We start from the raw sequence: 17821 nt of genomic DNA, 5'->3' as shown, positions 1-17821 counted from the left end.
TTTGAAAGAAAGTTAAATGAATCTTGCCCCTATCTGTCTTTCCATGTTACTTCCCAATACTGAGATATCACCTGCGTCCCCAGACAAGGAGACCACAGAGGTACTTCTACAATCCTGTAAAAAGAAAATTTTTGAAGAAAAAATATACTCAAGTATTACATGGCAAAACTTGATACAAAGTACATTCTGTTGTGTATATCCCTATATGATATGCAGCACATTGCCTCAGCATTGTCAGAACCCCTATATCCATGCTTTTCTGTAATTAGTCTCTTATCCTGAAGTAATAGCAGAAATTAACTGTTCACAGTGATTTCTGAAACATTATAGAAATGGAATATTATCAGTTCACCAGCCAATTCCTTGTTTTCTGCTAAGTATGTGACTGATGCAGAGTATGCAGAATATTGCCTAAATTTGCTTAAAGAAAATAAATATTCTTGAAATAAATGCAAAAATATTAATAACACTGAAGTAAGGAAGTTTGTAGAGAAGCACTGAGCACTGGAAAAGTTAGTGTATGATACAAAAGATGGCGGCCATCTAACTGAAAGGTGAGCCCTGGAATAATTTGTGTCAAATTCATAGAACAGGAAGTGAGTATTGAATATGCATACACTTCAATGACAAAATTGGAAAATGGTTTCTAGTTATTAAATGGTTGGTTTCTTTGTTTATTCTCAGAGAACGTATTAGCTTGAAGCAAATAGTGTGCTAACTCACAGTTCTGCAAGTTTATGACTATCACCTTTGAGTTGTTTTAATAGCCACTTGCACAGACTTTTACAACTGAAAATATGTGTATTACAGTATCAGACTGTACTTTCCATACGCTGGTCAGAAATTGCTTCCAATCATGCTGTTTCTCTGTGACAGTAGCTGGCAAATATCAACTTTATTAATAGTGTACTCTCATTTTAGTTCAGCACATACATAGGGAATGCACACTACACTCAATAGGTGGCTGAATTCCAGCAAAGATTTGAAAAATTTACTCAAGACATCCACAACTCTAGCCAAATGCAATTTTATGTTGTGTATCATGACCTTTGTTACTATTGCTTAAGTAGATTTAGTAATGTAGTGTTGGTGCTTATGCTACTGTTCTCAACTTGTCAGTTAATATTTTTAGGAAATATGTGTTAATTATCTTCAAAATAGAAAGACCTTAACATATGTTCTGTGTATACCTAACTGAAAAAAATGGGAGAAGATCTTAGTGTAAGTTCTCAAAGAAAATATGTACCCTGCAGCCATCTCTACATATGTGATTTTGGTTGTGAAAAATGACTGACTCTTGGACTCCTCTCTTCCTGCAGACTGGTGTTTGCGAAACTAAAGCTCTTAATGATAGCCATAGAATACAAGTCGGAAAAACGAGAAAGCAGGTATGTCCAATGCCTACAGATTTTGACGTTCTGGAATGCACTGTTAAGAATTTTGCGTGCTTTTTTTTTTTCCGAATGAACGTAGCTGTTCTTATATTTTTGAAATATTTCAGAGTATAATTAGCATGCCATCACATTACACCACTTCACATAGCACTGAAAGGCTTTTATTTCTGCCCTATTCTTCTTCCCTAAAATCAATTTAAGTCAGAACATTTAGTAGAAGGTGGGGGGACAGTGATACACATGTTCCATCTCCAGAAGTGCAATTCATTTTTACTTAAACAAAAACTTACAATGTTTTTATTCATAGTCTATTAGTTTTAATTGGAGGTCAAACTTATTTTACTGAAAATGAGAAAGTGGAAAACAGATGTGATACCAGAACTGATTATGGCTATGTGTATTCTCAAAATATTAATATAATTTAAATGAGTTTGGAAGAACCAATTTAGATAGGATACAGGATAAACAGAAATGTAGGATTAACATAGTTTTGTATGGTATCTGTTCTGACAAAACTTGCATATATGAATAACATCATGAAACTGGAAAAGATTAATTTAGCCTTGAAATTACTAACTGGCTGAGTCCTTTCCTCAACCAAAAAGAAAAAAAAATCATTAGTAGTAGTACAGATTCACAAACAGGAAAAGAAGTGTTTCTTGCAGGGATTTTTTTTGTACAAAAATTCATAAAAATCTGAGTGAACACTGGAGTCAGTCTTCTACCAACTTGTCCATCAGTGCTTTTCCACATTCATTTTTGTATCACAAAAATGTTATAAATGTGCTCTGCAACATATGGCGGGGCATGTAATACAAGTCTGACAATACTGACTCTAAGCTGAATTTTATTTTCCTCTGTCAAAAATTATATTCTGTACTACTGTAGTAAATCTGGAATGATACATATTAGTTCATCTTATTTTTGGCCACTAATTACCTAAAACTTTTGAGGGCAATTGTTTCTCGTCACAGGAGAACCATTTGGTTTAGTGTGGACTTGGTAATGTTAGGTTAATGGTTGGACTGGATGATCTTAAAGGTCTTTTCCAACCTAAACAATTCTATGATTCTATGATTCTATTCTATGATTTCTGTCATTTGAGCTCATGCAACAATTTCTGAGGTTTTGAAAGTTTATTTTAATGTTTATTATTACATGTTGTCATTTTTCTGTATTAAAAATATCTCTAAAACCTATGTGGGGCATTTGACATGGAAAATGCAATGTTACAACTGTTTATAAGAGTATTTCCATGCCCTATAGTTGGTTTTGCTTGATTCTTTCCTATGTTATAAAGTGGTATGTGAAGTGGTGTATGTGCTATTGGATATTATTTTTCTCTGCACTATGCTGATTAAGAAATCCTTTTCTTTTCTTTTTTTTTTAAATATCAGGGGTTTTTTAATGTTTCCAGCTTCCATGGGCTCTTAAATACTTTTCCATTGAATGATCTCATTCCACATTAGCTAATCTAAAGCAAATGATTTATTATTCTTTTGTTTCTGAACAGTTTAATCTTTTCCTAGAAAAAAGAAAAATACGATAGTAACAGCAGTGGAACTATTTACCAGATTTTGTATTTCCAATGTTAGAAAATATTTGGTTTCTGTTGATTCTCCTAAGAATTATTGCCCAACTTTAGGTTGTCATTACTTCAGTTGTCATTTACTTATGTAAGTGCTAATATTACAGTCTTTTTCAGTAATAACAGATAATTCATGGCTTCCATATCATTCTTTGCACTAACTTCAGTGGGAGTTGGATTGAGTTGTTAATCACAAGGTGATGCAGAGGATCCCACAAAAAGTAACACAATGTGATACAATCATATATTCCTTCTTACTTAAAGCCATGCAGGTAACAGTTCACAATAAATTAATTTGGTAGAAAAAAGAGACTAAAAATTGCAGGAAACAATACTAACAAAGAGATGTTAACAGCTGAATTTTGTGAATACATATGTAACAAGAGGAGAGCACGTAAGGTAGATATTCACATTTTCTTATAACCCTGACCCACAGTAATATCTGCTGACTTTATTAACCAGTGATAATTTTATAGTCACTGTTCAATGAATCACAGAGCTACCTGCAGGATTATCTTTACTGTTCTACTTGTTCCTGTGCTCTTCAACCCAAATATGTTAAGTACATATTTGTGGTTTTCTGAGCTGGAGCCTTTTAGTATAAGCAGAAAGGTAATGGAACAAAACTTCAGTTTCTCTCTTCTTAGGTATACTTGCATTTCCTTGCATCTTCTTAAATTAAAAGATGGGGAATTAAGATTAAAATTAGAATAACATGGTTTACAAGTGCAAGCTGTCTTTGAACAAGATAAATTTATCATTTGCCAGTTATGGTTGTTGATGTTGACTTTGGAAATGTTTTATTCTCCTTCATATCTTAAGTTCTTCATTGGTAATTCTTCATAAAGGTGAGGGGGGAACTGATTATGGCACCCTTTTAGCTTTCACTCTTTATGGGAGTGACCAACAGTAGATATGTGCTGATCTATTTTATGATTATAGTTTAGATTCATGTTTTGTAAAACTATTGAGAGGTTTTACATAGTTTACAATTTAAGGCAACAATGATAGATATAAATAAAAATTTAGAATATTATCTAGGTGGCACCCTTTTATTAAGAGCTAGTATTTCGCACCATAGCTAAGACAGGTTTAGGACCAGTATTTTCAGGAGCAGAGGAAATTTTCAAAGCATTCTTTCTGCCTAAGGGATGAGAACATCTTACTCCCACCAGTTTAATTTTTGTTACTAGTCATAATAGAATACCTATATAAGTAAATTATGTATCTGATTTTTTACTTAGGAAGTTTCCTTTTGTTAGATTCATCTGCCTTCATCACTTTGCACTCAGAGCTAAAGCAACACAAAGTGAATACAGAAGTGTGTGCAGATCTCAAAAGTGGTAATGTGAGGGCATTCTAGATTTCCTAATCCCCTCTCTAATTTTGCGCCTCAGTGTTAAGGATAAATCCTAGTACTATTTTAAGTTGATAGCAGAATTTTCATTGACTTTGTTAATGTCTTCATTACATGTAAAATGGCATAAATACTTACTTACCTATCCCCTTTTTTTCCCCCCCAGACAGTCTCCTAGATGCTGGTTTTCTAAAGCTTTCTGATTTACGGCCAAATTGTCTTAACTCTACCATAGAGAATTTGAGATAAATAGTAATTATAAATCATCAGAACTCTATCCAAGCTAATATTAATGTACATGTTAGCAATAGCTGAGCTTCCTGCTTGCAGTTGTTTTTTTTTCTCCTTTTTCCCTGATTCCTAATAAAGCTACACAAAACAGTAAGCACACCTTGTTAACAAGTTTTGACAGTATTAGATTGTTAATTATAAATAATTTATGATTTTACAAGATTGCTTAAAAGCAGAATTTAAGAGTATTTAGGCCTAAATATAGGTAAGGTAGTCATAGATATGATAAATACACACTCCTTTTCAAATAATGCGTAAAGTACTTAGAGTATGTTTATCTTTTTAGGCAGCTGTTTCTCATCAAAGTATCTTAAAGATTAATTAAAATAGCCATGATTAGATTTTTTTTTTTTACCTTTACATTTATATATTTACTAATGTTTTAATTACTGCTCAGTTATCAAAGAAACCTCCAAGTTTACAAAGCATGACTGAATTTAGTGGGTTTCTGACCAGCTACTAAGGTCTGCACTTCAGTAGTTACAGGTCACAATATGAGTTAGCCATTCCTTCATCTCTAATTAGTATCTGGGAATATTATAATTAGTTATTAAGAGCAGGAAGCACTTCTTAAGTAAGTTTTTGTGTGCCTGATGAAGGCCAAATACTTTAGCTTAGAAAATGGTCTTTCCTAGTTCATTTGTAAAGAGGTTTTGTTTCTTCCATAGGAAAAATGTTAAAGAAACATGGAGAATATCAACCTGAAAATGTCCCAGCAGAGCTTGCTGAATAGATAGTAAAAAATATTAGTTCAGAATGCAGACATTCAAACTCCTCATCTGAAATCCCTTTTAGAGATATTTTTGCCTTCCCCCCCTGCCTTTTTTTTTTCCACATGAGTAAGCAAGAAGGAAAGCCTAACCAGGATTCTTCCCTCCTGCACCCCGTGTTTACGCCTCTTGTTAAATTTTCTCTTTGTCTATTCATATACCTGTTCTCATTCTCAGCAGAAAAACCTTTGAGCCTTGAAGACTTTTTAAATAAAGGGTTTTTTTGCTTTTGCTTTGGTGTCAGTTGATTTCTTATCCAAGTGTTTGATTTGCAATTTTTTTCTTGTCGTTTGCAGAAGCCGAAAGCGGTATGCCCTCTTCGTTACCTTTCCTTCCAACCTCAATCCTACCTCCACTCCTTCTAACTTCAGGACTAATTCCTTGCCAAGAACACAGGAAGATAACATCTTTGTCTATCTTTCTCTGTATATACACACACATATATACATATATATATATTCATCTGTCTATGTGTGTGTGTATATATATATATCTGTGTGTATATTTATATATGAACCCCCAATCTCAAAGAGGAGAGAGAATAAGCATTTTGTCTCTCCATTGGTTCTTGTGACTCGCGCACTAACTTCTTTGCAGGAAGTACAAAATAAAACTGTATAAGTTTTTTAGGCTTCCCCCCTCCCCCCTTGTGGAGTCATTGGTGTATCAGATTGTTGCCTTTGAAAAGCAGACTTTACTGTTAACATCTCCCCTCCTCTTTTTTCATTTGTACTGTATCATGACGATGTATATTTCGTCTTTACCAGCCTTTGTGCTGCCATATTGTCTCCATATTGTCACCTTCATTGATGTCCCTCTTTCCCCAGAGTCTTCCTTCAAAACACATCTTACAGTACAGTGGTTCGTGTTCTCTTGCAGTCTCACCTTCCATTAATAACAACAAAACACCTGATTCTTTGCATTGCTGGTCCTGTTTTGAGCCCAGTTATGCGTAATACAGTACTCATTAAAACTATTGTACTGTTCCAGTGAAAGTGTCATGGATAGTTTGTACTATATGTCACATTCATTTTAATGACATTTATTAAGCTCATGTATGAAGATGTTACCAAATATATTTTTCTCAGTTTTGGTTTTACTTTGGGATGGCATGTTTTGCATTTTCTTTTGGTATACCATGCTATGGGCCCTTCTCTAGTCTACATTCTGTCTTGCTGCTATTAGTTTGGATGAAGTAAATAAGGCATGCCTTTCCATATACTCTCCTCTCCTCACCTCTCTCTCCTCTCCCAGCTTTGTTTTTCTGATTGCTTATAGCAGTCTGCCAGACTGTCTGTGGTGCTCTTTGGAGACCCATTCTCATTGTCCAGACATTTCAATTTCCTTTCTCATCATACTCCCCAAACTTTATTTTCCATATCTGTTCTGTTGCGTGTGTTGTATCTGTTTTATTTATTTAAATTTTAGTCTTATTCTCCTGTGGTTTCTGAGTAGATGTGTGAAAAGAGAGGTGGCTTCCTGTCAGTTTGGCATTATTGCTATGATCCAACTGCAGAGAAGTTACTGCAACACTTAGCATCTTCAAGGATCTGCAGTTGTTGCACCTCTACTTCGCTTCTTGCTTTTAAGTATATATTATCTTGTGGTGAAGGCATGTTGACGCTGGCATGATGAGCAATATGAAGAATTGTTGTACCAAGTGAAGTTGCTTGCTCCCAGAATAAAGTATATTGTGCTGCTTCATTGTACTGATAATCAACCGCTTCTGGAACCAGAAGGAATAATTTAATTGTTTCAAAGTGTGTTGAATTCACCAGCACCGTTGAACTAGTTTGGACTATGCCCCAATGAAATACCTTATGCACATCCTGTAGACCATGACTTAGTAGTTGCTGTTGTAAAAAACTTAACTCCTGGGAGCAACCTTTTATATGCTTGTAGTAATTAAGCTTTAATATACGGTAGCATGTAATGTGCACTGTGTCTTTTGCCTTGTATTCTTCTTAGTGTCTTACTGGATTTTTCTGTGTAGAGCAATATGGATCTGAATTAACATCAGTGATAAAGCCCAGAAGAAAGAAGCAATACTTATGAGTTACAATCAGTGTGAAGCTGGTATGCACGCAACTCCCACTGAGGGATTTGTGCACCTACCCTCGCACTCCACTTCAAAACGTACCTTGGAACAAAAAATATTATCTCAAACTGATTTTGTAATTCTAATTCTATAGTTGAGTGAATGATATGGCACATTTTAAAATGCCATTGTGCTAATAGTTGTGCATTTCATCTGGGCATGGCATGAAACAATCAAGAATAATAGCTGGATCTATTTAAAAATGTGGTAGCTATAATCAGTAATACCACATAGTCTTGTTTTAGATAATGTATTAATAGTACTTAAACAGTATTATATCTTCCTGATTACTAGATGATATTGCTACTGTTTCAGTCACATGGGGAATGGTACAGTACATCTACCACAAGGTTTAAAACAGAGTTGTTACAGCTTTTGTCATTTGTTTAGTCAAAATTTTGCCGTTTTGTGTTTAATTTAATTCAACAATTGATCTTTCCTTTTTTTTAGACAATGATGGCAGTTACAAGGGTAGCCATAAATGTGAGGGGGGCGGAAAAAAGGGAGTGCTACTGCATCAGACAAGTTTTCTTCATGCAGGGATGAACTGTTCAATTGGTCACTGATAATGGGATTCATCTCACCTAACTTTATCAATCTAAACATTAGATGTCTAATCTCCTCTTAGTTATCCAGACTTAGTCCATGATTGCAAGGGAAGAGAGAGACAGTTCTTGAAAGCAGCTTCCATTCTAAGAAAGATGAGATGAATCCCACCTTTAGTGCTGTCTAAAATGTAACTTTGAAAGTAAGAACAAACAAGAATAGTATATAACTGAGGCTGCTGACAAGGAAAATTCTTAAAAGAACTCTTCCAGTGTACATCTCTACTGATTGGCCTTACCTATGTCTTCCAGTTTTTAGTCTTCCTATAGTGCTGCTAAAATGTTGTTACCCTTGCCTATTTTCTGTGCTGTACTTGCTGGGCATCTCCACGTGCCTTTGTCAGCTCAGTTTTAAGACCTTTACTGCATGTCTTCCATTCTAATAAGATCCCTCATTTTTTCCTCAAAGACTGACAGTTACACAAATCTGAGAGTCACCTACTGTATAAATGCTATGCCTAGATTAAGAGTTCAAAGCTATGTCCATTTACAACTTCAGTAGTAATGGAAGCCTACTCAGTTTCAAGCCGTGCAAAGCAAAATGTGGAGCCATGCCACTTAGCAAGTGGCCTACCAATAAATACATACAGTGTAACAATGGTTCAGATTCTAAAGCTGATTGGTTGTTTTTTCCATGTGGTTCACGTAGAAGATAGCTGAATATTATAGAACGCTACAGGAAATCTTTTTCATCTACTGAAATTTTTGTATACTGAAACTTTACTATAAGTAATATTTTATATATTCTAATAACATGGAAAGGTATCAGCCGTCAAACTTTCTAATGCTGTTTCAACCCAAGAATCATAATTTGAGTCCAGCATGTATGATATTTGAAAGCAGGAGACAAAATACAATCACCCAGCAGCAGAAATGAATAAAATAAGTAGTTGGAGGGAATTAGTCCTGCGCCAGTGTCAGTTAACAAATTGTCCTACAGTTCAAACCTGCAGCTATCAGGTTCTCCATCAAATATCTTTTAGTTCAGCAAAACATGGAAGACCTGCAATCAGTAATCAAAACCTTAGCTCACTTTTAATGCTTTAAGGGAAGACATACTATGGCATTCTTTATCTAGGTCACAACGTTGTTGTATTGTGCAGCCAATCATCCCTGCACTACCAAAAAGGTATTTAGTAATGCTCATGTTCTGGGGTAGTTTTAGGTAAATAAGAATGGATGAACAGATATTTACATGTATCTGTATTTTACTGAAGGTAGCATGTATACTTAAAACATCAGAAAGATATAATCCAACAAGTGAGTAAACTGATCAAAATTAACATAGTCAGAGTTACTAGCAGTTATCTATTCTCCATTGACATGAAAAAGTCATCATGTCCAATCTTAACCTTTCATTGAACAATCTATGTAAAAAGATCCATAAGTGTTCATCTAGAATTTTTCTGACCACATTTGAATTTTTTATTTTTCTTTAAACTGTGCATCTCAAATGTGCACTAATTCCCATTTGTGCTTCACCTGCTTATATTTCAGTCAGTCTGGGACCTCAGTTTCAACTGTGTAGATACTATGGTTCCTCATTCTTTCCTGAGCTTTAAGTGTTCAATGTCAGGTTGGGTGGGGCTTTGAGCAATCTGTTCTAGTGAAAAACATCCCTTACCATGACAGGGGGGTTGGAACTAGATGATCTTTAAAGGTCCCTTCCAACCCAAGCCATTCTATGATTCATTCTGTGATTCCTGAGAGTACAACTGAATTCAAGTGTGATTTCTGCATTTTTGATGTGTGACGTTTTCATTGCTCTTAGATGCGTGATCTTGCCTCTAGTCACCAAGTGATTCTTGTTTAGCAAATGGAGGACTAACTTTTTCTAGATGCCAGATAAGTGTAAAGCAGAGGTTTCCAAACTGCATATTCTGTTCCACAAGTGGCTTATAAATTGTTGTATTATCATGGAGTAATGGAACTGGCTTCTCCTAAGTTCATGCTGGTGAAGTATATTAAATTTCCTTTAAACACATTAGATCACATTTAATTTACACATATTCAATTTACATGGCTGTATTTGCCATGTGTTTTAAATGTTCATGTGTGAAGGAGAAAGCAAGTCAAAAGATAACCTTTTTTTTTGCAGTGACATGTAACCCCAGTCATGAAAAGCTTTGTCCTGAGGAGTGCACTTCTGGAACTGGAATTGTTAAGGAAATTATGACTAAAAGTTTTTTGAGCTTGCTATTACTTGATTAGTTTCTGAGGTAACTTAAACTAGAAATGTTACTAAATTATAAGATTTAATCAAGAATTTAGAAGCTTTTAAAGTATTTGGCATTCCTTGCTTGATTTCTTGAACTGATTTAGGAGATAAGAACCCCAAATTATATTTTATGATAAAAACATATATTTGGAAAAATCAGGGATGTCATTTTCAACAGCATTTTTTCCCATGCGTGGCACAGAATGCATATGGATTAGCTATATATATTGCCATTAAACGTAATGAGTTTCTGTCCTTTTTTCGCTTTTCCTACATCTTCCTATACCTGCAAAAGTCCGCAGCCTTGGGGATACATAAAAAATGAGGCATTAGCTGAAGATTTCTCTCTTAAAACTCCAATTTACTTTGCCATGTACTTATCTTCTCAACTGTGGGGATATATATGTGCATATTTTCATGAGCTGCTTAAACAGATACATGCATCTGTAAATAACTGATGGATGCATTCTTCTTGGTATGCTCATAAGCCTGTTTTATTTTTCTCTGTCCTCTTTGTTCCCTATATTCTATTTTTTTTAATTCAAAATATTTCCCTTGCTGTACGTATTAGAGTGAGTGCTTATTAAAGCATAACTTTAGCTAATGACACTGCAGATCTCATAAGAAATAAATCAATTGCTGCTTTGATAAGCAGCATATTTAATAAATCCATATAGACTCTGTAGAAATTGCTCATGATTTTGCTCTGGTTAAATATCAGTGTGTATATAAACCCAAAGCTTTATGAGCCTTTGCTGTAATTCTTTGCCAATAGCAGTGATGGGGCAAATTAATTTTTATTCCCAACAGAATATTTTGCTGCTGGGGTCATACTGCATTAACTGCAATCACATATATATTTTGTGACTATAAATACATTGTATTTGTGAAAATAAGTATATGTGAATGAAGTATAAGATGTGACAAAAATAAAGTCTATACACTGACCCATCTGAATTGATTTCACGTGTCTCAGAAAATCTTGAGATACAAAATCTTGCTTACAATTCATTACACCCTAAATGAAGCCAGTTACTTCCAATTTAAGATTATGTTCACTACCTCTTAAAAGAAATGCTTCATTTGCTTATTACTTTGTCAAATTTTAAGTTCTGTGAGGGGGGGTGAACATTTACATATCTAGTGGTTACCTCAGCTTGTGGAGTTCGGGCTGTTGAGCTTTTGGTAGGATTTTTTACTGTTTGGGTGTGGTTTATCTATCTCCAAGAATGGGATGAGGGAAAAAAAAAAGGTGGGTCTATGTGAAGAAGTGTGTTCATCTGTTTTCACTGAAAAGCTGTAATACTTCTGTGATTAAGGACAAAAAAAGTATTTTTCTGACAGAGCAGTACCAATTTGTACCTAAGAAAAATAACCAACCCTAACCATATTACAAGTTTTTGCATATTTTAGAAGGAATAGTATAGTAGAAATAAATGAGACTAGCATCTGTAGAAGATTTTTCAGTTTAACAGCTAAATTCTCAGCGTAATGGCAGATTAGGGATTGGCAGACAGGGAAGAGGAAAGGTGGAGACTGAAACATGGATGCAGTTATGGACAGGATAGAAAGTTTCGGCAGAAAGACTTTGGAGTGTTAGTGCCAGAAAGATTCTCTCCTGGTTCTTGAGAAGTGACTTATCTGGGCTCACATAGGCCCGCAGGCTTAAAATAGGCCATTCTCAACTTTTTTTTGTGAGTGTACTGGTAGTGTATGCCTCATCTCCCCTAGTGGTGGCCTGTGAAGGTATCTCTGTAACAGCTAGTAAGTGTGCTGCTGGCTCAAGTGACAAAAGGTTGGGGTTGTTTAGCCTGGAGAAGAGGAGGCTGAGGGGAGACCTCATCGCTCTCTACAACTCCCTGAAAGGAGGTTGTAGTGAGGTGGGTGTTGGTCTCTTCTCCCATGTAGTTAGTGGTAGGACAAGAGGAAATGGGCTTAAGCTGCGCCAGGGGAGGTTTAGGTTGGAAATTAGGAAAAATTTCTTTACGGAAAGGGTGGTCAAGAATTGGAACAGACTGCCCAGAGAGGTGGTGGAGTCACCATCCCTGGAAGCGTTCAAAAAATGGGCAGATGTGGCACTTTGGGACATGGTTTAGTCTAGTCTACCCTTGATTGGCTTAGAGTAGACTTGGTAGTGTAGGTTAATGGTTGGACTGGATGATCTTAAAGGTCTTTTCCAACCTAAACGATTCTATGATTCTATGAAAAGGTTGTGCAGGGAGTCTAAATTTTCCAACCTGTTTGTGACTTGAGTGACTGGTTTCATATGAAGAAATTCTTGTGGGTCTGGTTTTTGGTTTTGTTTTTTTCTCCTGTCTGTTTTATTCCATTTTAAAACATGAAATTGCATTTTAAAACTTTGTAAGGTAAATGCTTTGGTTGCAAGCACAACCATTAAGCCCAATACACTAACAAAAGAAATACCAGATGTGAAGCTTAGCTGTGCAACTGTAATTCATCCCGTTTATCTGTGTGCATAATGTAGGCGTTATTTACACCATCACATTTCATTTTTTGCAATTCGACTGAAGTGCGCTGTGGAGATGAACCTGCTTTCTGTGGTGATGACTTCCATTTTCTGTAGTTCTCCTCTCCTTTTTGTTGCAAAGCTTGAAACTGTGAATGAAGGAAAAGGAAGGATATCTGGGTAAATGCTTTCTTTGAGATTTAATTTCTGTTCCAGCCTCTGCCACAGAATATTTGTGTGAGAGTGAGCTAATAATTTAAACCAAACCTTTTACAGATGTCTTCTGATCAAGTGTTTATTATTTTGGGAACCGGAGGCTGGGCTTTTGGAAATGCTGAGCATTCTTACAGCAGAAGTCCCTAGAAGGCGTATATGGAACTGTGCAATGCTAAATACTTACAAAAAATGACCTGTAGGCATCCCAAATTAATAGCTACTATATCTCATAGTGACTTAATCTCTCATCTGTAAAATGGGATAATACTATATCTTCATTCTTCTTGTAAAATAAATTATGTATTTGTGAATCTTTTGCATGCTATAGTGATAAACACTGCAGAAAAACACATAAGAAAAATATGATGCTGATTTTAAAGAAAGATAAACTACATGAAGCCTGCAGTAATGGCAGTAAAGCACCACTGAATGAAGTTCCAGATTGTGAGAAAACAGTAGTTTGTGGATATTAAATTAAGAATTGTATCATAATGTCTACATAATGTCTGAATTATGGCTGCATGACCAACCTTTTAACTCTTAACTCGTGAGGACTTTATTTTGCAGCCTGCATATTCTTTTCATAGGGCCTTGTGGGCATGTGTAATCACACAAAACAATGTGCTCATTACACAGCTTTCAGGTATATTTTTTGTCACACTAATTTATTACTAATGTGTAGATAATAAATAACATCTTGAATAAGAGATCTGCTGAGACCCATTTTCCCTCCCAAAAATAATGAAGATTTTTGGCCTTCAAATTTTAGTAATGTATGTCTGTTCAGAAATGTGTTTTGTTTATTTTTGTATATATATACACTACCACAAAATCAATTTTTGCTAAATCCACAAGCATTTAAATTGCTGGTAGTCTTTATTTACTGTAAACTGCATATGTGTGCCATTACTACATTTTTACTTACAAAGGCTAAGCTTTAATAAAAGACAAAAAAGTGAAAAATTTTGACAAGCTGTATTAAGTTTTAGCAGGTCAAAAGCTTAGTTGTATTACACATTAATAAAACTTATTAGAGAATATATTTACATCTATCTCTGTATATTCATATTTAGCTTGGCGCTTTGCAAATTGCCTTACCTAAAATCTCATGTTAAATTATTATGACAATAAAAAAGATATTTTGTAGAGACACATGGAGTACCTTACTTCTTGATAGCAGTTTATAATTTCATTCATCAAGTTTAGCTGAGGCTATACTGTCAGTGTGGTTGGGTTATTTTTGTTCTTCCATGGCTGCATAGCAGTGTTTTAAAAATTTTCTATTCATTTTATGTTTTTTCAGCTATCGTGACTGGTTGTCTTGTACCATTCCCCTTGAGTGTATGTGTGTATTTATTATTTTAAACAATAATACTATATGTCCAGATAGGGGTCCCATTAACATTCTATTTCACCAGAAATTGGCAAAAATTTTCATCAAAGGGTTTAGATTCATAAATGATATTTTGTACTGTTATTGAGTGGTGGTTGCTTGTTCTTCCCTTTTCACCATATTGTGAATTTTTCACCACTTTGCATGACAGAGCAAGAAAGCTGAAATGCTCAGCTTCACACATCATGTTTCTGAGAGGCTTTGTTATTCCATATAGTCTATATTTAATGCCAAAACATAAGAAAACAGATGTAAACACTTAAATGATGTGATTATAGGCAGAGGCATGTGACTGTCTCAAACTTAAGTTTTTGTAAAAAGCATGTGAAACTGTTACTTGATTGGAAATTTCAAGGAAGAATGGCTTAAAATTTCCTTGCAGCCTTTCCTAACTAGTGGGTCCCCTATAACAGAACCAAATAAAGCTATTTTGGAACATTCAGTTAAACGTAATTTAAACTTATGGTTTTGTTGTTTTTGTTCTCGTTTCACTGAGCAGTATATTAATCAATCCTGGAAACCATGTCAAGATTCAAGAAGGTACTTTAGGATTCTTCATTGCAAGTGATGCCAAAGAAGTAAAAAGGTAATTCATATATTTTTATCTTTAAATTTAAACATATAGTATTTAATTTCTGTTTTTTCTTTACATGTAAATGCCTCACCTAATTTTCCTTATTAACTGTTTAAAGATTCTCAGGGGGAATTGAGCTGGTACTCTAGTGAATCAACCATGTGTGCATGCCATTTTCTTAACTACAGTCTTAAAAATGAAGGAAATGAAATAATTTTACAGCAGAAGTGAAAAGAAATGAAGAGGCATTTTTCCTGAGTCCTGCTAGAAAATGTAAAATATTTTTATCTGATTTCTCTGTAATTAATTTGTCTCAGTGGAATTACTTTGAGAGAGGACAGGGATTACAGTTTTATCCAAGTTTCAGGTTTAGAGCAGTTCTTATTTACATAGGCTCTAGCAAATACTTGATGTGAGCAAGCTACTGTATTCATTCAGTAATTGCATTAGCAGAATAATATTTATGTTCTTGTCATTTTTCTTTACTGGAACTACATACTCTGTGGCCTCATAATAATAAATCAAACTACAACAGTGCAGTATATCCCAATCATTGTAGACAACTTCACTGGTTCATTGTACTTGGCTGAATTAGATTTGGGTTGAATGAAACGGAGTTTTATGGTATTGTGTTTAGGACCAAACAGGTGTACTCTTGTTTGTTAGGATTTTTTATATACTTGGAAGGAATAAAAGAGCAATGTGAGACAATAATTTTTACAACAAATAATTATTCAATGTCTGTAAGATGGAAAAAAAAAAAGGAATCTTTGCAGCTGAGTGCTTCCTCATAATTTGTATTTTTGTTGTAAGTTATGCTATCAAGAAGCTGATTTTTACTTGATGTTCTCCATGAGGTAGATATTTTAATTAAATCCTATACTTAGAGTGATGAAATATTCAGGTGATAACCTTTACTAAGTCCTAAACTTTCTATGATTAAATTACAGTGAAAGTATTATTTTAGCAATGCATGTTTGCCATGAATATTTAAAGTCAAAACATCAAAACAGTGAAATCACTGACAACTTGAATCCTATTTTCGTTGAAACAGCTAAGATTTTTTTTAGCTAGGTGAAGCATACAGAATAGCACAGCGGTGCTCCTTTCCTCTTGTATTTCTAGCACCATCTTTGGGGTATTTGCATCCAGCATTGCCTCAGGTACGCTGTCTTTCAGCGTATAGCTCTTTTCCTTTCTGGTGCTTTTCTCCGTTTGAATGTACAGAACTGTCTTCACATTCCTTTACTGAGATCCTAGCTTTTTTCCATTTTTAAGGTGTTTTACACTCTCCTATGAAATTATTTCAGACTGTAAGTAAAAATTTCCTGGCATAGCAATTTTAACAGGGAGAAGTTGACTGTTTTTAATGTGTTTAAACAAAATTTACACATTATTCATCTAGCACGTTTTATCTAATAGCACGCTGAAACAAAATTTCCAATTCTGCCTTGCTTTTTGCAGAAGGCTTTGTTTAGAAACATGCTGCTTCCATCACCACATTTCTTAGCTGTTCTGTGCAAAGCAAATGATTATCAGATGTGTTTCACATAACAAAACTAATTATGTAAAGTGTTGATTTCACCCTTTTGAGCTATGAATCAGAGTCAGAAAAACATTCTAAAATTGAAGTCGTTTGAAGGGGAAAAAAAGGATTTTTTAATAAAGCAAAATTAAACATGTTATATACCTGAAATTCAAATTAAATTATTCTGGGGTTTTTTTAGTTACATGCTAATAGAGAAATTTCAGCTCTTTTAAGTTAAAGCTAGTGATATTTATCAAATATATATTTCACAATGAAATATAACATGTGATGTTCAATTACTCTTCTTGCTAGAACTACTTGTGTGTTTTTAGAACAATAGTTTCACATTAGAAACAATTATACCTTGAAACAATTATACCTAGGTAAATAGCTTCAAGTAAAATGTTGAGTGTTTAAATATAATACAAACTATATGAATTGCATCTTTATTATTCTTTATCCATTTACATGTTAATACTGACATCAGAAATCCACATGATTTAAATCCACTTAATTCAACCCAATTATGTAGAAGCGTAATTTTATTACAGCAATCACTTCACGCATTTGCTCTTGACTTTGCACATAGGATTGAAGGTACTTTTCAGGACATCTGTCCTGCAGTGGACTTCAGAAACATGATCTGTAGAAATGACCTATGTCCAATTCGTGTCATGAAGTTTTGTGAGGGAGTATTTGTGATAGTGGATTGTTGTTTGATACAGGGTATTACAGCTGGTTTGGGAAGAAATTGTAAAAATTGAAGATGGTTTTCCCCTTCTTGCTTATGTCTTGACATTGACTCATGGTTTGAAAAATATTTTATTCTCATTTCCTTGGAGGCAGTTTGTTTTCTTTTTAATGGAAGGTGAATATTTTGAAGACCAGAAACTTTCTGCAGCAAAGTATACAAATGCTCAGAGAAAGCTTTTTCATTTTACATTTTGCTTCTTGGAAATCGGAAGATGTCGTGGTTTAGCCCCAGCCAGCAACTAAGCACCATGCAGCCGCTCGCTCACTCCCCCTACCCAGATGGGATGGGGGAGAGAATTGGAGGAGTAAGAGTGAGAAACACTCCTGGGTTGAGATAAGAACAGTTTAATAATTGAAATAAAGTAAAATAGTAATGATAACAATAATAATAATAACAACAACAACAACAACAACAACAACAACAACAATAATAATAATAATAATAATAATAATAATAATATACAAAACAAGTGATGCACAATGCAATTGCTCACCACCCGCTGACCGATACCCAGCCAGTTCCCGAGCAGCGATCGCTGCTCCCCGGCCAACCCCCTCAGTCTGTATAC

The 17821-nt window shown here is 34.7% G+C and overlaps 1 protein-coding gene across 41 annotated transcripts in view; it reads left to right on the top strand.

Annotated features, from left to right (window-relative positions):
• Positions 1-17821, top strand: part of KCNMA1 (potassium calcium-activated channel subfamily M alpha 1) — a 528106-nt gene that overhangs the window by 402122 nt on the left and 108163 nt on the right. For 20 of the 41 annotated variants that reach the window (XM_075717324.1, XM_075717325.1, XM_075717319.1 and 17 more), the window contains 3 exons: positions 1320-1388; positions 5697-5708; positions 14897-14983. In XM_075717324.1, coding sequence (XP_075573439.1) covers positions 1320-1388; positions 5697-5708; positions 14897-14983 — 168 coding nt within the window. Of the gene's footprint in view, positions 1-1319; positions 1389-5696; positions 5709-7420; positions 7506-12346; positions 12352-14896; positions 14984-17821 lie in introns of all 41 variants that reach the window. The other 21 variants (XM_075717335.1, XM_075717316.1, XM_075717321.1 and 18 more) reach the window with 2 other exon arrangements.

Source organism: Pelecanus crispus, chromosome 10 (genome assembly GCF_030463565.1).
Source record: "Pelecanus crispus isolate bPelCri1 chromosome 10, bPelCri1.pri, whole genome shotgun sequence".
NCBI lineage: Eukaryota > Metazoa > Chordata > Aves > Pelecaniformes > Pelecanidae > Pelecanus > Pelecanus crispus.
Note: the sequence above shows the minus strand (reverse complement) of the source record. Positions and strands in the feature narration are given on the sequence as shown.